The 22,472-nt window shown below is 41.9% G+C and overlaps 2 protein-coding genes across 2 annotated transcripts in view; one reads left to right on the forward strand and one right to left on the reverse strand.

Annotated features, from left to right (window-relative positions):
* The first annotated feature begins 2,650 nt into the window (after positions 1-2,650).
* On the forward strand, positions 2,651-4,510 carry id2a (inhibitor of DNA binding 2a). Its single transcript, XM_052024552.1, has 3 exons — positions 2,651-3,160; positions 3,368-3,431; positions 3,953-4,510. The coding sequence occupies exons 1-2, from the start codon at positions 2,804-2,806 to the stop codon at positions 3,422-3,424; spliced, it is 414 nt and encodes a 137-aa protein (XP_051880512.1). The 5' UTR covers positions 2,651-2,803; the 3' UTR covers positions 3,425-3,431; positions 3,953-4,510.
* Positions 4,511-18,994: 14,484 nt separating this feature from the next.
* The window catches only part of kidins220b (kinase D-interacting substrate 220b), a 77,747-nt gene continuing 74,269 nt past the window's right edge, over positions 18,995-22,472 (reverse strand). Inside the window, 1 exon segment of the mRNA XM_052024536.1 lies at positions 18,995-20,966. Within this exon segment, the coding sequence (XP_051880496.1) occupies positions 19,596-20,966 (1,371 nt within the window). The 3' untranslated portion in view covers positions 18,995-19,595.

Raw genomic sequence — 22,472 nt, forward strand, 5'->3', positions numbered from 1 at the left:
ATTTTATAAAAATTGAATACTATTATGTCATTTTGGCAGAACCATTAAATCTGATCAGTGTATTTCATTACATTAAAATACAGCAAATGACTTAAGGTCTCACTGTAACACTTACAGCACCAACATACAATGCAGCAGTCATGTTAAGATCAAGAAACATAACAATTGATAGATTACGTTTCTATAGTGCCAAACTATTGGGATGGAGACAATGAACTTCCCATACTTTACGTTAACAACCAAAATCTATTGCATCAGTAGTAGTCAGATTAAAACATGCATTGTGGCTCATTCTGTGCTTTATGTCTATATAATAAAAGTAAAACTGAAAAAAACACATTCGCAATAACTTCAAACATCAAAAGCAGACATGACTCAAAAAACTCACGGTCAGTGTTTACCGCATTTCTTAATTGAAAGGCAATTCCAGTAATACTTCACCAAAAAAGGAACACAACATAAACGAACCTATGAATCTAACTACTTACGAAGTTTACTGAAGATCATAATAAAGCAAATCCCATAAAATATTCATTTTGTCTTATAGTAGTTACTAATCACCTATCTTATGCTAGTGAAAGAGACCATTTATCCCATTTAGTCTATGCTGGCTCTCAGATCCATCCCATTTCTCCATGTATTCCCCTGTAACCTATTCTCTTTTACATGTCCATCAACTCCCCAGTCAATCCATTAATCAACACATCTTCAGGATGCAGAAGAAAACTGGAGCACCCAGGGGTAATCCAGATGATCACAGGGAGAATGTGCAAACTCCAGATGGACAGTACCAGAGGTCAGTTCTGATGAAGGATCTTCAACTTGAAACATTAACTCAATTTCTCGTTCCATAAATGTGGCCTGTCCTGCTGAGTATTTCCAGAATTTTCTGTTTTTATTTTACATTTGGTCAGGATTGAATCCAGTTCACTGGAGCTTTGAGGCATCACTTGTGAAGCTAATTCAAGACAGCAGATGGGGAAAGCTCTTGATAATTCTGGAGCAGTTCATAAAATCACTTAACATCAATAAAACAGTATCAGATTCATTTGCTTAATGGTATGCAATGTATACCAATTTAAAGTTCAAATTATAATGTCCAAAGCATCTTAATTTATTGTTAAGCCTGGACAATGTGAAGTAGGTAGGTGGCATTATTTACGATGTATAAAGTCTAGCAATATTGGTACATCTTTGAATCATTGCTAATGGCCTCTTATTTTAATTGTGCAACCTTTGAGATCAATAAGCTGCTTCCTAAAGTCAATTCCATACATTGGTAGCATTTTCAAAGTCAATACTGCAATTTTAGAGAATAAAATGATTCTGCTCAGCATGAACCCTGGTTTTTCAACAGCCATGTACTGTTGATAGTGTCTGGGAAATGGCTCCTTTTAACAGAAGAACCAGTCACTGTACCTGGGGCAGAATACTTTCCTGTTAATTATCTGCATGTTTATAAAATATGTTTTCTTGTTCCATCGACAAATAATGCATAGGGCACAACTTAAAATAAGATGTATACAAATAATTTATTTCACAACTTCTGTCTTTTTATGTATATGCAATAATCAAGCAGTGGCATCAATATTTTTGCTGTTTTTGGACAATGTGCTAGTCACACCATCTCTTGGAAAAGTACAAGTGTTAATCACTAACATAAAACAAAAATGCAAAACCCCAAACCCAGAAATAAAACCAGAAGATGTTGGAAATAGTCAGCAGATCAGGCAGCGGATGTGCAGAGATACACAGAGTAAATATTTCAGATGATAACCTCTCATCATCTTTTTGTACCTTGCTTAAAGTACATAGTCGAATAACACTCTAAAATATTCAATGTTGCCACAAAGAACATCTGTTACTTTCATCCTTTGATAAATTGCTGACCATGGAAGAAGCAACTGAGAAACTCACATAATGGCCCCAGAGAAAGCCAGAACATATAAAAAAAACATGCTGTATGGAATAATTGTTAGTTCTGGATCTTAATGTCCAAGCACACTGAACTACCCATGCTGTTTGTCACTCTCAACCTGATGTTTTGAACAGACTTGGTTAAAGACACATCTGAAATATTGAATGTAAAATCACACTCCAATATGCCTACAGTTCACATTTTACAGTGGAAACGGGGAATTCACATTAAGTAAATATTGTCTATCACTCTGCCCCAGTTACAAATGGAGAATGTTTACTTTTAGCTTGGAGGAACAGTAACTCCCCCCGGTTTTACTGGCATGTACAATGATTATAAGGCTTGTTTCACTTGATAGTAGGTGCAGAGCGCACATCAATCACATGCCTTCTCAAAATCCGCGTGGCGAACGCAGTAAATGTAAATTAATTCCTAAAATAGTGTTTTTAAGACAAGCCTTTAAAAGATACAGAAAATTAAAATATTAGATAACGGGTGTCTGGTCGTCAGTCCCTTTAAATGTCCCCGGTCAGATGAGGAAAAAAAACTATCTTTCAGGTTCCTTGTTGCAGCGACGAAGCCCGCCTCTTCTGTAATCCAATTGGCTGAGAAGACATGAAAGGGGTGGGGATGCCCGGGGAAACGGGCCAATGAAAACGCGGATCCGTGTTATTGACATTTCTCAGCCGGCCAATGAAACGTACCAGGGAAGGAACACATTAAAGCCCGGAGTTTTGGTATAAATAAGCGAACTAGAAACGGACAGACACAGAAAACAACGGCCGGACACCAGTAGTTGGAGCGGCAAGGAGGAGCTCTTGCTGCATTATTTTTAGAAAAAGCTTTTTTTCCCTCCAAAAGTCCCCAGAATTTAAAGGATCTGCGATGAAAGCTGTCAGCCCGATCCGATCGGCCAGGAAACAAAGCAGCGGCGACATTGTGCGGGGCCTGTCAGACCAGAGCCTTGCCATCTCCAGAAGCAAGACGCCGGTGGAAGAACCGCTCGGCCTCCTCTACAACATGAACGACTGCTACTCCAAACTGAAAGAGCTCGTCCCCAGCATCCCGCAAAACAAGAAAGTCAGCAAAATGGAAATCCTCCAGCATGTCATCGATTACATTCTGGATCTGCAGATCGCTTTGGACACGCACCCTTCCATCGTTCTCCACCAAAGCCAGAACTCTCCCTCCAGAACGCCCCTGTCAACACTCAACACAGACGTTGCGATTCTATCCTTACAGGTATTGTCTCCCACTCTGTCGCCCACTAAATGCACGCTGGTGTTAGGTTAGTTGGCATTTCTAAATATTGCGATCAAACTGCATTTAAGTTTTGCAAATAAACTCCGTTGGATTAGTTAATTCTCCCCGTGCTTGAATATGCTAACACATTTACCACCTCTGTTTTTTATCGGTGGGGGATTCACGTTTTCCTTTGCTTTTTACTAGGCGTCTGAATTCCCCAAACAGTTGTTGTCGGACGACAGTAAGGCGTTTTGTCGTTGACAAACTGGTAAGTGCAAATGCCCATTTTATGTGTATTTGTGCGTGTATTTTCTGAACCTTGATTTAGAAAACCTCGATAAGAGAAATTGAATCGGTTTATTATAAGGGACACGTGAGACGAGTCTTAGAAATTAACTAGATGCTAAGGTGTTTTACTGACACTTATGCCGGTACGTTATAAGAAGACCTCGTCGTGTATTTTGCAAATTTTCAAAAAAAATCATATATAAAATCACTTCTAGATTTTTTTTCCACACTGATAGTCAAACTTAGCCTGAATGTAAGCTCATAACAATCTCTCAAATTTAAAAAAAATTAAAATGTAATCCAAAGAACAACCGTGGCCCCGGGTGGATGCACGTGAGTTTGTTTTAAGAGGCGCTTTGTACAGTCCCGGTTTAGGGGCGGCTGGAGTCTTGCAAAATGCTGTTTGTGTGGCTTCCTCTGTGGCGCCAGTCTGTCCGAAGGCCCAAGCTGTGTGTGTGTGTTGTTACTAACACGCCCCTCTTTCTATTCAATGTTTTGCAGGTGTTCGCACATCACGAGGCCTGAGCTGATGCAGCCCCTGGAGCGATCGCAGCCAAGTGACCCAACAACAATCATTGACTGAATGACTTTCTAAATGATCCTCCAGCTCCCTTTCACCCGGTCTGATCGGTTATTTATAAACGGACTGAATGCCCTTTCTTCATTTGGAAGGCTCGCAGTTGTTTTTTTTTCTAGTTTCATTATTAATATATCCCAGATGAGGGAAGCGCGCACACACACACACACACACACTCACTCACAAGGAATATCGCCGATGGAAGAAGACTTCATCTTATGAAGGTGGAGCGTGGCCAGAAAGAGATCTGCTTGTTGATTTAAATGAAAACATTTTTGCCAGATTTTATTTTCTGGCAGAGAACTGGCGCTGAATTTGTGAGATATACAACCTTGTGAACTCTAATCAGAGTATTGTGTATAGTAGCAGAGATGTGCATTTCTGCAACGTTGTAATGCTGTACTTAATTATTCTGAAACTTTTTATAAAAGTTAATATTGTAAATCGTACTTTTTATACAAAATAAATCGTTGCTTACTGAATGTGAAATTACTTCTTTGCTCTTGGAGTGGGTGAGAAGTATAACTGGCCTGTTAGAAACCACAGAATCGCTGCTTTCAGTCGTTGTCAATGTGCTGTTCCTAGAAGCAGGAGAATGTATAAGAATGTCTAACCCAGACCTGTATGCCAACTGTATCGATTATAAAGCGAAGGCCAATAATTTTAAAGTTCACATTTGTGAGATTCTATGCTAAGCGTGCTTTGCTTTTAAACTAGTGACAGGTCAATGCTCGTGTATCTTAATCTGTTAAAATGATTTTTGTTGGGATGGACTTGGATCATGTTCTTGCTAATTATCCATTTCCAAATATCTGAAATCTGCTGTTTACTTAACCCAACTCCGATGCTATGTGGGGTGCTATACTCTCATACACGCTGGTAAAGTTACCAAGTAAAAGCTCATTAAGATTCCACAAGACTACATTTTTTCACAACAAATAGGATCAAGATAAAGTGGGTTCAAGACCGTTTCAAAATAAAGGCATTAATTGACAAATTACAAATAATGTTACAGAAAAAGAATGTTGTCTTTTTGATTAAACTAGTGTAAATGCTTAGCAACTTTATGCGTAATTTAATTGTGTCACAAATATTCTGCATACAATTCCAGCTTGGATGGACCCCCCTGTGTCGAACCCGCTAACTGGAACGGCGTTTCCTATTCCAAGAATTTAGACCTGCTGTTCCGTGCCGCGCAGCTGTTCTCTGGGTTATCCAGTCGCCAGCCTGCCCCGGCACTCTTATTCTGAAAGGAGGACGCTTGCGAAACCTCTCACCTGTATGCAGTGAGACATTAACCTGAGTTAAACAGGTGTGTGGGAGGCGCCAGCGAGTCTAGAGCTGTTGCCCTTGACAGAGTGCCACCCACACACACAGCGCTAGGAGCCTCACCGCGCATTCCAGAGCAGTATCTCAGGCCCATTACAATGCACTACACCAGCAATGGAAACGACTCCAGTGTTCTTACGGTATCATGGGCTTCGACTGGGAAAACTCCCCAGTTCAGAACGTAACCTAGCACCCGGGAAGTTCCCCGCACATTCCCCACCGCCTCGGTATGTCCGCTTTGGGGATAGGTTGGCGCGCTGTTCAGAAAGTTCGCTGATTTGCACACATCAGGCCGACGGCTGATCGGTGCACACAAGGAGAGGAACCCCCTTTCGAGACGGAGAAGGCACAGCACTCAGAGTGAGACCCGATGGAAGCATGTTGGCCAAACGACCACGTGGGCTGTGTTTAATATCGAGCAACATCGCCTAGCAACATTCGTACGGTGTAATTGGGTACCACCCACTCTACATATGCATTACTGTGTCTTTACACTGATACATCGGGGAGGGGGCAGGGAGGGGATTTATTCAATGATATATGTCTTCACCACACTAGAAGGGCGGCGAATAACGCCTGTCTGATCACACTAATGGCAATGCGTGCTCACCAGGATATAAACCTCTCGCCTTTGCACAAAAATAATGTGAGTCTGCACTTGACATTTGTAGCGGTGCATCCTCCCGGTTTTTCTGCAACAAACTTGGTGCCGCAAGTTCCCGGGATCCAAACCGACCCGTGCAAAGTGATACTGACACCGCAGCTCTTACCCTTCACCACTGCACCAGAACCCCAGGGAAATCACTCCTAGTGCTGAAATCCACCGTCATTTCCATATTTCAATAAATTGTCCCCTTATCTTCTTTATGAAACCGCTGTTCATGCTCGGGAAGTACTACTACGCTCAGAAATGACTGCACAAGCCCCGGGGACTGGGCGCCTGCCGGTTAGTGGGAGCGCCGCGCCATCTGCCGGCGGCGGGGCGCTGGAACCAAAGGCAGCCGCCGTTTTCTTAACGGGACATTAAAAAGCGAATGGAAAGGAGTGGATTTTGCGGGTAGCTCGCTAGAAGGCATCTGTTCACTGAAGGGAGAATCTGCTTACGGAAGGGAGAGATTCAGAAATGAAGCCCCAAAGAGTTGAGTCCAGAAGTGAAGACCGTTTTGAGTCTTGCTCAGTTGGGTTGGGGGGTAAAGGTCGATTCAGATTTGTTTATTGTTATATACACCAGGGTGCAATGACATTCATTGCTCACATGAAGCTCAGAATAAACAGACGTAACAGAGCTGGGAGCTGAAGGATTGGGAAACCCATGCAGGGAAGATACTGAATGAGTGGTGGACAATTGGCACTTGGGAAATTGAGTGATTGAAGGTTAGGGGACTTGTTAGGTGTTTGCCGTTCAGCGCTGCCAATGTGTGGCTGGGAGTCAGAAACAACTGAAGGATTGCACTTACAAAGCACTTATCTTGATCCCAACATGCCCCTAAAGGATTATTAAGTACATCTGAAGTGTGGCCACAGTTGTGATACAGGTGTGGCAGCTGATGTGCACACAGCAAGCTCCCACAGACAATATAGTGAACATAAGATAACCTGTTTTTATAATGTTGATTGAAGAATAATCATCGAACACACACTGACGAAAAGTCCCCTACTCCTCTTCAACAGAGTGTCATTCATTGAGAAACACTCCCTCAGTATTACAGAGACCAATGTGCCTCCAGCTAACACGAGGAGGAGAGGCTGACACAAAGGCATATAGTATCAGTTGCCTCCAATAGTACGAAACCCGAGACTCACCCCTTCCTGTCAGAATCACCATTCGGCAACAAAAAGTGTTCCTTCGGACAGAGTGGAGAGATGGAGAGCTGGAACTTGTCAACGTACATGTCAGAACTGATTCAGTGATTGTGCAGAAGGTCGATTTTGGCAGAGTCATTGAATATATTCCAGGTAGACTCTGACAGACATTTGAAGATCAAGGGAGTCAATCCCCCTCTCCAGATATGGGGGGAAAGTGGCATTGAGACCCAGGTTGGATCAGCCATCATCTTATTAAGTGCCAGAATAGGCTCAAGGGGCTGAGTGGCCAACTCCTGCTCCTGTTCTTTTATTGAAGTAACTGGCTTTCTTAAGTGCAAGGCGATCTCAGCAATAGTTCGGCAATGAGATTTAGAGAGGAGAGTGATGGTAAGTACTTAAGCAGAAGAATTCACAGGGACATAAAGAATAGGGAAAAGACATCAAGGAGTGGGGAAGGGCCTGAACCGGGACTTTGTGACTGGAGCCATTCTCCAGCGATTGCAGTTTGGATCCAACACTTAGTGAAAACTACAGCCTGTCAAGGAGGCTTCACGGAGAAAGAATAATGATAGGCCATAAGCCCTGTCTCTGTCAAAACCAGGATGTCAATTGACTCATTCGCAGGGATGCAAACCAGTTCATGCTTTTTTTGGAAATTCCAATCAAATTACTATCACAAGAAGTTCCATTTATTTAGGACAGATTTTGAACTGTGGCGTGTCATTATACAGATTCAATACATTTCAGTTCTCTTCGATACATCACATTACATTTTCATGCAATTATCACTTCTGCAATGTTAAACCTTGTGATACGCCAGATACAGTTGTATGAATCAGTAGGGTAGTGCTGCCCACTGCTGGTCAAAGGTTGAAAACCAAGCACACCAGTTTGAAAGCAATTTTCTCGCAATCTTGTAACATTTAAATAACTGGGTAACCAGACCCATGCGACTCTCCCGTTTCTTTGACATCAATCAGCTTCATGCCCTTGTTCTTTCCTCACTGCCCTGCATTTTTTTCAGGTATTTATCCAAATCCCTTTTGAAAGTTACTTTTGAATCTACTTCTGCTCCATTTTAGGCCATGAATTCCAGGTGATATCAATGGAAAAAAATCGTAGCAATCGATGGATATTTGCAGTAAAATTAACTCACATTAAACGAACAAACCGAGCAGTGCTCCTTACCCAGTTTGGAGATAGAAATGTCTTTTTCCAGGCTGCCCTCTGTAATTTCTTTGCACCACTTTGCACAGGATTTACTCCCGATAAACTAATGATTATACATTTGAACTTGCCCAGGAAAGCCTTATGTATATATTTTGCACGGCCCTTTGCAGGCATTGATACCATTCACTGGCTCCACAGCTCACTAGACGCAATTGCTCCCCCAGTCTATTTAGGCGGGCAAGGCATATGTTGCTGATTATCATGAAGAACGAAGACTTGCATTTACGAAACACCAAAGATAGGAACGATCAAATTGGGAGCAGGAGGAGGTCACTCACCCCTCGAGCCTGCTCCACCATTTAATAAATTCAGAGCTGATCTGATTGTAACCTCAGCAACACACTCCTGTCTACCCATGGTGACCTTTCACACTCACTTATCAAGTACCTGTCTACCTCTGCCTTACATACCGTATATTCAAAAAATCCGCTTCCACCACCTGTTGAGGAAGAGTTCCAAAGTTTCACATTCCCCTGAGAGAAAAAAAATCACCTCATCTCTAAAAAGACAGCCCTTCAGTCTTAAACACTGACCCCTGGTTTTGGGTTGTCCCTCGGGAGGAAACCTCCTCTCCTCATCCACCCTGTCAAGACCTCTTAAGTGGTTCAATCAAGTTGTCTCTCACTTTTCGGCACTCCAGCAGGTACAGGTCTAGTTTGTCCAACCTTTCTTCAGAAGACATCACGTCTATTTCAGCTATTAGTCAAGGAAATCCTTCCATAAGTAAGGAGGACAATAATGGACAGTCCTGCAGATAAGGCCTCACTGATGCCCTCTTATAGATGAAGCATAATCTCCCTACTTTTGTATTCAAATCCCCTGGAAATGAAACAAGTTTCAAAATTTAAAAAAATATTCATTCAAGGGCACCTTTTTTTAAAAAAGATGTTTTAAAATGGCTGTAACCCTGAAATGAGGAATGGAAAATAGCAAAAACCAGAGTAATTTTAATTGGCCATTAACAAGTATTCAGAGTTGTGCTATGGTCTTTCTAATCTCTTCTACACACAGCGGCACAGCCTGGGATAGCGCAGTGGTGCAGCTTATAGAGCTGCTACCTCACAGCACAGAGACCCATGTTCAATCCTGACCTCGAGTGCTGTCTGTGTGGAGTTTGCACATTCTCTCTGTGACTGCATTAGTTTCCTCCAGGTGCTCCAGTTTCCTCTCACATCCCAGAGACGAGCAGGTGCGATAGGTTAATTGGCCGTTGTAAATTGCCACCAGTGTGTAGGTGGGTGGGTAGAATGTGGGAGGGGTTGCATTGATAAGGACGTATAGAGAATTAAAAAGAAGTAGGATTGATGCAGGATTAGTGCAAATGGGTGGTTGTTGGTGGGTGCAGACTCGATGGGCTGAATGGCCTGTTTCCGTGCTGTATCTCCCTATGATAATCAATTGAGAGTTCTTATTTAATATAATGAGTTGGATGCCATACCACAGAGAGCAGCAATTACAATAACAAAACCCTAACTTTACCAAACAGCGCATTTGAAGTGCTCTCGAATCCACACTACCGCACATGAAACAACTATGGAAATATTAAGCCGCAATCCTTTAGGCTTGAAAGAAAGGTTGCATGACCTGCACTTGCCATTAGAGAATACATCAACTTTTCCCCTGTAATGTACTGCTGATTTTCAAATCTAGCTTTTGTCCATTATAAGATATGTTACTCATTAAATCCAATGTGTACATGCCCTATAGATTTAGTGCTCAATGTAATCTATATCTTCCTGTTGTAAAGAACAAGCTTTGACAGAGCTTCCTTCATGCAATCGGGCTCCAAAATTATGGACATCAATACCACAATGTATCTTCATTTAAAATTTTTCAGGGTGTGGACGTTACTGACATGACTAGCATTTATTGCCCATCCCTTACAAAGGTGGGGGATGAGCCATGGTCTCAAACTGCTGCAGTCCTTCTGATGATGGTAATCCCTGTCGAGGAGGGATCTCCAGGATTTGGACCCAGTGACATATTTCCAAGCTGGGGTACTGTGTGACTTCGAGTGGAACCTGCAGTGGGGACGTTACCGTGCACCTGAAGCCCTTGTTCATGGTGGTAGAGGTCATGGGTCTGGGAGTTGTTGTCAGAGTAGTCTGGGCAGTTGCAGTGTCTTTTCTAGGTGGTTCACACTCCAGCTACATTGCACAAATAGTGAAGGGAGTGAATGTTTAGGGCAATTGATGGGCTGCTTTGTCTCGGATGGTGTGGAGCTTCTTGACAATTGTCTGTGTTGCACACATCCAGGCAAGTGGAAAGTATTCAGTCATACATCTGACCTGTGTCTTGTAGATGCCAGAATGGCTTCTAGATGTCAGAAGCTGAGGCACTCGCTGCAGGACACCCAGCCTGGTGGTGTGGTACCATGTGGTATTTCTGAGGCGCAGAAACAGAAAAAGATGGAAAAACTCAGCAGGTCAGGGAGCATCTGTGGAAAGAGAAGAGTCAACGTTTTGGGTCTGAGACCCTTTGCCAGAACTGGGAAAGAAAGAGGTACAAGTTTGTTTTCAATAGGTGAGAAGTTAGGGGAGGGTTGTGTAGAACAAAAGAGAATGTCTGTGATAGGATGAATTGAAATGGCTTAATGAAAGTAGTTAAGCTGAGTCAATCACAATAAGGTGTTGTGACCTGCTTGGCAGGCTAGACTCAACAAGCAGGATAAGACAAGAAAAACTGTGCCCACATGATAAAACAGTCGACTGTCTTTCCACAGATGCTGCCTGACCCACTGAGTATTTCCAGCATTTTCTGTTTTTGTTTCAGATTTCAAGCATCTACAGTTTTATTTTGATTTTAATTTATTGTATTTACGTACGTGGTGAGACCTTTTGAGCTTCAAGTCAATGGTGACTTAAGGATATTGGCGGTGAGGGACTTGGCAGGGGTAATGCCATTGAATGTCCATGGTAGGTGGTTGGATTCTCTCTTGTTGGAGATGGTCATTGGGTGCCCGGTGCTTTTGTGGCACAAAGGCAACTTGCCATTTATCCGCCCCACGCATAAACGTTGTCCAGGTCTTGCTGCGATCAGGCATGGACTGCTTCATTGCTGAGAAGCTATGAATAGAAATGAACATTGTGCAATCGTCAGTGAACATCCCCACTTCCTGACCTTATGGTGGAAGGAAGCTCACTGATGGATGGTCAGTTTCAGTGATCCAGATCCAATCCTGACTTCTGATGCCGTCTGTGTGGAGCCTGCATGTTCTCCCCGTGACTGCGTGGGTTTTCGCTGGGGGCTCTGGTTTCCTCTCACATGTCAAAGTCATACTCTTTGGTAGGTTAATTGGCTACTGTAAATTAGCCCCAGTATAGTGGTAGGAGAGTCGTGGGTGGGTGGGAGGGGAGCTGATGAGCATGTGGGCAAGAATAGGTTACAGGGAAATAAATGGGATTAACCTAAGAGCTGGCATAGACTTGATAGGCCAAGTCTACCTAAGACAGCACCTTCCAAACCCACAAACTCCACCAGCTAGAGGACAAGGGCAGCAAACAGCACCACCTGGAGGTTACACTCCAAGCCACACACCATCCTGAATTGGAAATATATCATCATCCCTTCACCGTCGCTGGGTCAAAATCCCAGGATTCTCTCCCTAACCCACACCTCATGGACTGCCGTGGTTCAAGAAGGCAGCTCAAGGGCAGTTAGGGATGGGAAATTAAATGATGGCTCAGCCTGCAAAACCCACATCCCTTGGACGAATATTAAAAAAAAGTGGCCTCCTTCCATGTTGTAAGGAAATAAGGTAAATGTGATGAGGCAGCCGAAGACGGCTGCAACGCCTTCTGTTCCCACAACATTTCGTACACATCTCCAGTATAGAGGGCTGACATTGGTTCTTTTCACCACTAGATAGTTTAATGTTTTTCTCCACTGATTATAGGCTCAGTTCTACAAGTCTGCCTAGCCAATATATATCCATCAATCTAGGGGCATTGACCACAGTCCTCGCATCAATAAACAGCCTTATAATGGTCACAGGTACAATAAAATGTATTTTTAGTTCTTGCAAAACATGTGCAGGATCACCAGTTCCAGTGGATTCAACAACAGATTGTATTTACCTTGTGTCTTTGACATAGAAGTGTATATATTAAAGCATTTTGCGAAGATGCTTAGAACACGTGAGGATGGAGGAGTGAAGGGGGAGAGGACACATGCTACGGCCCAAAGTCAGAGAAACGCAGAGAGTTGTAGGGCAGGAGAATGTCTTAGAGGTAGGGGGGAGAAAAGTGAGGAAAGTATTTAAGATGAAGGAAGGGAATGTTGAGTGAGGTCGTGGGAGGTACAAGGTGAAAGGTTCAGCAGCAGGTGGGCTGAAATAGAGTTGAAGCAAATGGTTTTATCCAATAGAATGGCAAGTATCCTACAAATTAAATGGATTTAAGATTTTACTGATATTTGTTGAAAATTTCTGGCATTTCTTGAGAAATGACTGAGGAGAAGAACTTGAGGATGTGTACTTTCTCATAAACCTCATAGCTCTCAGTAAAGCTGTCCCCTGAAGAGATACTTCCATCATAAGGTTATGCTGCTTGGGGGACCAACAGTGACCAGACGATTAATTGGAGCAGCCATTTGAAGATGGGTCCAAGAGCAGGGTATCTCCCAACCTACTAAGGCCTCTTCACATCTGCAAAGCTCAAGTTGATAATCCATATCAGTTGCTTCGAAAGGTGCAGCCAGAAAATCACACAGAAAACTGCACACCATCCAGCTCTCTGCTTGATCTGTGCTGTGTGTCATCCCATTATCGTCAGCCCCAGTGATTGAGTACATTAAAGTTAAAGTTATATTGGCAGAACCCCCAAGCCTGAAATCTTTACCTATAAGAACAAGCTCAGCATCATAATGGGGACATCAACTCTTCCAAGTCACAAGTGAGATTATAGTAGACATACATCTTTGACTCAGCATTCATGAAGGTTCAAAGTCTTGAAATTCCCTCATCCGAAGAGGCTTGAAGTCTTTAAAGAAAAAAAAAGCTTTTTGTCACAATGCCCAAGACTGTTTCGTAACACTGATCCTTGCCAATGATTTACCTTTGGAACTCATTTATAAATAATAATTTCTGGTGCTCAGCGGTTAAGCATCAACTAAATCCAATCTGTACTCACAGAGAATGTACCAAGGTTCAGCTTTTAGAGATCTAATTTTAGAGGTTAAGATAGGTTGAAGTTGAATCAAAAATATAAGCGACAACCTAAGTTGGTATGCATCAAACTTAAAAGCTTAAATACTAAATGGATTTGATTGTCTAATAAATACTTTGACGGGGTTCAAGAAAAAGAAAGTTTTGCCAACTTGATTAATGGAATATTACATTCATTGCATTAAACATAATTGGAGGACAAATGAGACCTCATTGCAATTTGGTTTCTATATATTTGACAGATGCAGATTTACATTTATATTAAATGTTTATGCTCAATAAGACTACTTATATTTGGATTTTTCTTGCATGGCTAACGTACAATCTATTATAATTTAAAATTAGAGATTTCAGTTGTGTCTTTGACTCTTCCCTGAGAAACTGATGGATCATTTTGCAGAGCACCTGCACTCCATCCGCAATGGTCATCTTGACTATCCGGTTGCAAGTCATTTGAACTTCCTTTCCTACTTCTGCGCCGACATGTCTGCCCTTGGCCTTCTTCACGGCCACAGTGAGGCCAAATGCAAACGAGAACAGCACCTCATATACTGCTTTGATAGCCTACAGCCCAATGGTATGAACACTGAACTGGCCGATTTCTTGTAACCCACTTCCCTTGAGTGCCTTTCCCATGGGTCTCTCCCTCTTTGCTTACCCTTTCTATCCCTTCCCCCTTCGTTACCCAGACGTCACCCTCCCCCACCTGGTTCACACACACCTCTCTACCTTGGTCTCTTGCCCCCATCCCATCCCATACCTGATCCCATCAGTCCACCATCTTTCCCTTTTCTGGTCACACCTATCACCAACCAGCCCCCATCTCTACCTACCCCCCTCCACCCCTGCTTAAGATTTTCTTTTTCTTTTTGTATGTTTCCGCTTATCACCTATCATCCTCTGTCTCAATGCTCATGCCTCCCCCTGCCCCACCTGACTCCATCTATCATACCCCCCCCCTTCATCTGTTCCCACCTATCACCCACCAACCCCTGTCTCACCTCTTTAGACTGGCCACCTTCCCTCTACTCTCTCATTCCTAATGCAAGGTCTCGACCCAAAATGTCGACCACCCATTTGCCTCCACAGATGCTGCTCGACCTTGCTGAGTTCTTCCAGCAGCTTATTCTTTGCTCCAGATCCCGGCATCTGCAGCCTCGTGTCTCCAAACTGATGGAGTGTTTCAGCTTCCTCCCATTACGTGGGTCCAACCATGCCAGAAATTTTAGGGTGCTGTGAATATGTAAATGAGGACACAAAGCAAGGGCTTTTATACAGATCCCTTCAAATCACTTCAATAACTTCTTCTATAGATGAAAAACTCCAAAGAATCTAACTGCCAAACTTCCAGACTAGCAAAAGATTCGACTTTATGCTTATCTAGTCTCATATTCTGCGATTCATTTATGGAATACCATAGGGGTCCCATCCACCCACGAGCTAATAGATTCTCTAGGGCACTCTACCATGCATCTTGTAACAGAACCATCAGGCCTACTCCTCTTCCTCGGCTATTATTCTGCAACGTAATTGGTTCGGGTGCAATAACAAAATAAAATCAACTTCATAACAAAATTGCATTTTTCTTCTGTTTGCTCAGGTTACTTCAATGTACTAAATAACTGATTTACTTTATTGAGACGAATAAATCTCAATTACCATTCTCTTACTTTTTTCATGTTCTCAGTCCACAATGGATTTATATCCTTCAATGGTTTAGTTTGACCATAGCAAGTGCCAGCGTAATGGAACATTTCCTTATGGCTGCTATACAGTACTTTCATTGGGAGCATTGTACAGGGACTGTAAATAAATGTGTGGCTATGTGAGCTGTATATACACATGCATGCTTCTTTTAATATCTATTTCATCTTTCCATCCTTTGTCTTGTGTGATCTTGTGTGTGTGATCTTCCCCCCTCATTACCTAGACTCATCACCCTCCCCCACCTGGTTCACCCACACACCTCTCTACTATGGTGTCTTTCCCCTTGGTTCACCTTTCCTACCCCCTCCCCATTATTAACATAAAGCAGTTCAGGCAGCATCTATAGAAAGAAAAAAAGAGTTAATGTTTCAGATCAAAGGCTCTTCAGCAGGACAAAGCAAAACAAAATCTTACTAGTGATTCAGCTTTCTTTGGCTTGGAATGGGCAAGTAGGCAACACTCAGTGAATCAATCATCCTAAAGCAAAATCTACCTGCTAATCTATACTAGCCTTGAACACTTTTTACAAGCCATACTCAGTACTAGTATCTTAAGTATTTTATTCAGAACATGGGTAGCTACCAACGTTCTTAGTTTATCACATCAGCACATTAGAAACAGGGTCCCTACCCAAGGCTAAAACATACATGAGTGCAGAGAATTTTCAGTTGGCTTACCCAATTCTCCCAGTTTACAACTAAAGGTTGAAAATTCCATATATTTCTTTCTTTGAAAAGCAGGTGCTAAATAATTGCCAGAAACAATGTACTCTGTGTGCTGTGCTGAAGGTAATTATTTACCAACTCAACCAGAAATTCTGGCCCATCACATGCTTCAACTATCTTCAGAATCTGCTGCTTTGCTCATAATGTTTGCTATCACAAAGGGACTGTTTGGGGGTAGAGAGAACTTTCCCATTTTACACCACAAATCGGGAAGTCCTTTTCTAGAAGCACAATTTGGAAACTCCAACACACCTATTTGCACTAATTCCAAAAAATTAATCAGCTGGAAAGGCATGTTTAAAACACACCTCAACTTTTGAAGCACCTTTGATAAAGTCAGAAAATTATATATTTAGTTAAAATATAAACAAATATATAAAATAATATAAATATAATAGAAAATTAGCCAAAAAATTATAACTAATGAAGTTGGCCTATAAAGGGAAATGCATTTAGAATACATAGGAAGATTTTAAAAATCAGTAAATAGTGCAAAAATGGTATTTAGTTTACTAAAATGTCCCTGGAGACATAGCGTTTGGTCCAGTTAAGAAAAATAGCAGCAGGAATATTTTCAAAGTTGAACAGTGCATTTTAAATTTAGGAATAAAAATTAATTTCCAATGCTTTAAGACCTGGGGCGTCAAGTGGTAACAGACATCACTACTTGCAATGTACTTAAGATGCAGAATTTCACACTAATTACGGTAAAACTTTGTTAATCTGCTGTCCTATGGTCTACAGTCTCCCTGCGACTCCATTGTGCATTTAAGGTAGAGTTACACAACTGTGTAACTATTGTAATATTATTACAAAATAACCTTGGCAGAAATATGCATTTGTCTGCTACATTTGCTCCTGCTGGATGCCTCTAAAGAGTGTTAAATGTCATTTTGTACAAATAATCTCCAAGAGATTGCGAGGGTCAAGATCTACCATAGTCAAGGCCTGATCAGGAATAGTCAGCATGGTTTTGTATGCGGGAGGTAATGTTTAATTAACTTTTTTTGGGGTTTTTCCTAAGAGGTAACTGAGGGATAGATGAAGGTAGGGCAGTGGATGTTGTTTATATGGACGTTAGTAAGGCCTTTGACAAGGTCCTGCACAGCAGGCTGATCTGGATGGCTAGGTCACATGAGATTCGGGGGAAGCTAGCGAGGTGGAATCAGAATTGGCTTGATGAGAGGAAGCAGAGGGTGAGGGTTGAAGGTCAATCTTCCGATTGGAGGCCTGTGACTAGTGGGGTGCCGCAGTGGTCAGTGTTAGGACCTGTTATTCATTATGTATGTAAATAATTTGATATGAATACACATGGCTCAATTAGCAAGTTTGCTGATAATACTAAATTAGGGGGACTTGTTGATAATGAAGCAGGTTGCAATGAATTGCAGAGATCTTGATCAGTTAGGGAGATGGGGTGAGGAATGACAAATGGATTTCAACTTGGGTGTGAGGTGAAGAATTTTGGACATTCAAACCAGGGTAGGACTTGTACAGTAAATGGCAGGGCACCGACAAGTGTTGTGGAACAGAGGGACTGGGAGTACAAATGCAGAGTTCACTGAAAGCAGCTGCGCAAGTAGACAGGGTGGTGAAGGCGATGCCTAGCATGCTGGCCTTCATCAGTCAGGGCATAGAGTTTAGGAGTAGGGACATTACGTTACAGTTATACAAGTTGTTGGTGAGGCCGCACTTGGAGCATTGTGTACAGTTTTGGTCACCCTGTTCTAGGAAAGACATTGACAAGCTGGAGAGGGTGCAGAAGAGGTTTACGAGGATGCTGCCTGGACTAGATGACCCGAGTTATAGGGAGATATTGGCCACGCTGGATCTTTATTCCTTGGAGCGTGGGAGAATGAGGGGTGACCTCACAGAAGTTTATAAAATCATGAGGGGTATGGATAAGGTGGACATTCATAGTCTTTTCCCCAGGGTTGGGGAGTCCATAACTAGAGGGCACAGATACAAGATAAGAGGGGAGAGATTTAAAAGAGACCCGAGAAGTAACTTCTTTACCCAGAGGGTAGTGGGTACCTGGAATGAACTGCCAGAGGAAGCGTCAAGATGGGTACAATTGCAAGATTTAAGAGGCATTTGGATAGGTACAAGGGAGGGGCTTGGGGGGTGGTGGGGGGGGGGGGAAGGTTATGGGCTGAACATGGGCAACTGGGACTAGCAGGGAGGATGCTGTGGTCAGCATCAACCAGTTGGGCCAAAGGGCTATATTACTCTATGACTCTATTGTTGACTTTACGTTCCTAATAAACATTCAATCCCTCCAATGTACAAGAGAAGGGTACTGAGATAAATTACCAGATTAACAATCCAGTCATTGAATTTCCAGTCTAACAACCCCAAGAGTTCAGATCCCACCATGGCAGCTGTTGAATATAGACTAGTCTCAGTAATGGTGACTATGAAACTACTGCAGATCATTGTAAAACTCCATCTCGTTCACTAATGACTTTTAGGGAAGTCTGCCATCCTTACCAGTCTGATTTATAATCTGATTCCAGACCTGAACTGGTCAACTGTTATCTGAATTGGCCTAACAAGTCCCTCAGATGTATTAAAACAAAACGTGGCTCACCAGGCAATGAAGGATGGTGAATAAATGCTGGCCTTGCCAACAATGACATATCCCAAGAAAGAAAAATCAGTGGTGTGGGGACAGTGCAGATTTCCTCTAGGTGCTTTGGTTTCCTCCCACATGCCAAAGATGTACGGTTTGCTAGGTTAATTAGCTACTGTAAATTGCCTCCAGTGTTGGTGAGTGGTAGAATCTGGGGGTGAAGGAAGAAAGAGGACGTTGATTAGGATATGGGGAGAATAAAACCAGATTAGTATAAATTGGTGGTTGATGGCTGGCATTGACTTGGTGGGATGAAGGGCCAGTTCCCGTGTTGTATCTCTCTGTGACTCTATTGACAGGTATCAGAATATATTGGTAAATCAATTGGTTAATTAATTGGAGAGTCAGAATAAACTAGACAAAATATTATCACTACAACTATTTATTTCAACATATGCACAAAAGACAACAGCTTTTAAGATCACATAAATACAAACCAACATAGCAGGGAATTTTGACACCAAACAATGAAATATTACATTACTATCTTTTCTGACAAAAACAAAAATTATTTAACCTTGACTGTCAAAAAGCACAAATCACAGATACTGCTCAACTGTGGCATACATCTAAAATCAAGATGATTCATACAACCAATACAAGTTACGACTGTAAAGCTAATTTTCATATATATTTGAAAAACACATGGCAATAAATACTGACCACATTGACACTTCAAACTGACATTACGAGAAATACTAGCTTTACAATCACAAGATATCAGTTTAACTCAGAATCACAACAATTTCTTTTTTTAAACACACAAACAGTAAACAGTATTACTGTCATATATTACCACTACACATAATACTTCCTTGATAGAATTAATCTAGTACTTGATTTGAGGTATGTTCTAAAACAAACCAAGGAAAGTGCATTATGAAAAATAAAAGTCAAACGTGGAATTCTTAACAATGCAAGAAATGAATTTCCATTTATCAAACTTGGATTTTTGACAGATCACTTTGTTTCTTTTACAGGATGCTCTCCCGTTCTTCGCCATAGGAATCACCGGGACCAACTACATGTAGCTCAGATGAGGTGCTGCTCTTTGTGTGCTTAATAAAATTTGAAGGAACTTTGGAAGCAAGGCACCGCTTCATACCTAGCCCTCGAAGGTTGTCATTCTTGAATGAAGCTGCATACATATCATTCTGGACTGGCTCTTTGCTCATTGCAGAGCCTGGTGTAGGATGGACAATTCGAGATGCATTTTTTCCCAAGTGCTCAGGGTCACCGGCTGTTTCCAAAAATTCTTTTGTCTCACCTTCATCTGCATTCTGCAGCCTAGAAGTATTGCTGTTGTTATTCAGGGTCTCTGTGCTTGCTGTTCTGTTCATGTTGGTTACATTAAATGCTTTGTGAGATAAAGGCCAGTTTTCCTCAGGACTACTGGCTAACAGACTGCATTCAGAGGTTGAACCCGTGGGGCTCTTCTTATCCTCAGAACAGATAGACATACGAGCAACACTTGGGTCTTGTAGGCCACTTAGACTGTTTGGAATACCTCGCTTATCTTTGGATGGATCATCTTCCAACTCAATCAAATTTGTTTTCTCCAGCTGGCTGTCTTCTGTTTCATCACGGAGTGAGTGGTTTGGTGAACTCTCACTGGATCTAACCCCAGAGTCTGATGAATCCTTTTTGTCAAGCATAGCATCAGAAAGATATTCCTTTGACTTGATCAGGGATTTGATAGCAGCATTTCCGTGATCAGTGGAATTGGTCTGTTTTTCATTTTTCTCTTTTGTTGTTCCATCTTTAAGCAGTGGTGTATAATCTGCTTCTTCTTGACCCGATTCATCTTCTTCGCTGGGCAGTTTCCGATAGTGTAAGCCCTTAACTGTTAAATCGGGTCCCTGGAAGATATTCACTCTGTCTGAAGATTCCTTTCTAGAGATTAGCTTAGTTGTCGAGGGATCTGGCTTTTCATCCTCTTCAGTAATGGGATCCAATAGTGACGCATCAGCCGTAGAAACTGTAGATGATGCATAATCACCATAATCACCTGCAGAAGACTTACCTGCACGTGAAATGGTTTCTCTTTTGCCTGTAAAGGATTTTTTGTCATCGTTTTGTTTCTGTTCACCATCTTGTTCTGAACTAGATTGAAAGGTTGTTAGGCTTTTCCCCATAAAAAAATGACCAGCACCATGGGATGTAGAGTGATAAGATTCATCAGTGATGGCAGCTGTGGAGCTAGATGGACCATCTAACTGTGCCATCTGTGCAATGTATTCTTTGTAGGCATCTCTGTACTCAGCCTGCTGCTTATCTGTGAGCCTGGAGAGACCATTAGAAGATTCCAGAGAGTTGATACTTGAAAGACTTGGCGTCCTTTGAGTCTGTAGTTAAGAAAAAAGGCTCATGACAAATCTTATTAAATGTGGTAATAATCATGTCAATTTAAAATCCATGTTTACTTTTAAATCACGGACAAGCAAATACCAAGTAGAAATTCATCCTGTCAATTGCAAACACTGAATTTCAGATGCAGACAGCACCACACAAATGCAACTATTGTGTGCATTTAGAAGCAACCATAGATGATTTTCTACCCACAGATGTTTTAACATGTGCATTCACCTCAGTTCCAACGTCCTGCACTATTACTGTATCCTTAGTGTCCAAAAGTCTAATCGACCTTTGCCTCGAGTATACTCAACAACTTACCCTCCACAACCTTCTTGGGTAGAGAATTCCAAATATTTACTATCCTCTAGGGGAAGAGATTTTTCCTCATCTCAGATCTGAAAGGGTGACCCTTTAATTTGAGACAGTGATCCTCATTTCCAGACACCACAAAGTGAGGTTCATCTAAAGTGTTGCTTTCCTGAACAGCCTGCCAATTTCTACTCATCTATAGACAATCTCTTTCTATCAGAACTTAGACTCAACATCTGTAGGTTTGCCTCATACCCACATTTCACAGCTTGTACATTATGCTTGCAATTCAACCATAAGTGTTTTGACAGGTGGCAAACTGGGGGTGGGGCTCCAGTGGCCCTCAGTCTTCAGAGATGTTTCAGGGATGGAAACCTGGGCTACCAGAGTCTGCGGTGCTTTGGGCCAGCAAGATAGGGCTGGCCCATTCAAAGCCAGCAAGTATGGGTGTGTGGTGACCACTGAATGCAATTGCAGTCAGCAGACCCACACCTTCAAGACCTGGCCTATTATATATTTACATATCCAAAATTCCACCCAAACCATGTAATATTAGCATTAAACTATCCCTTTCAATATAGCTTTTTCCAACTTTAAAGAAACTGACATTTTAAAATGGGCATTATATGCTTAACTGTTAAAATGTATTATAGAATGTAAAGTCCAATGCGGTTTTGTATTATAGTAGATAAAGTTCACTTGCTTGTTTACTACTTTATATTTGTGTTCTAGCTTTTAGAACTATGTGCACCTTGACACTCAAATCTGTTCAGTCCTCGCAGCTTTTGCCAAGGAGGAAACAGTTCAATTGGATTTTATTAAACCAATGTAAATTACTTCAGACTTTCCACACATAAAACTCCACCCACCACACAGTTTAGTTTTGCCACTTCAACTGGTTTACGTCTTTAGACTGTATCCAAACATGCTCAGTGCCAGTAATGGATTGTGAGGAGGATGCAGAGAGGCTTCAGGGATGGGCTCAGTGAATGGGCAAGGGTATAATGTGGAAAATGTGAGGTAAATTTACTTTGCGAGAAAAAATAGAAGGCATAGTCCTTTTTCAATTATGAGAGATTGAATGGTGTTGACATTAAGAATGACACAGGTTTCCTTGTAGATGAGTCACTTGGAGGTAACAAGCAGGTATAGCAAGCAATTGGGAAGACAAACAATATGTTGGCATC

Source organism: Pristis pectinata, chromosome 10 (assembly GCF_009764475.1).
Source record: "Pristis pectinata isolate sPriPec2 chromosome 10, sPriPec2.1.pri, whole genome shotgun sequence".
Classification (NCBI taxonomy): domain Eukaryota; kingdom Metazoa; phylum Chordata; class Chondrichthyes; order Rhinopristiformes; family Pristidae; genus Pristis; species Pristis pectinata.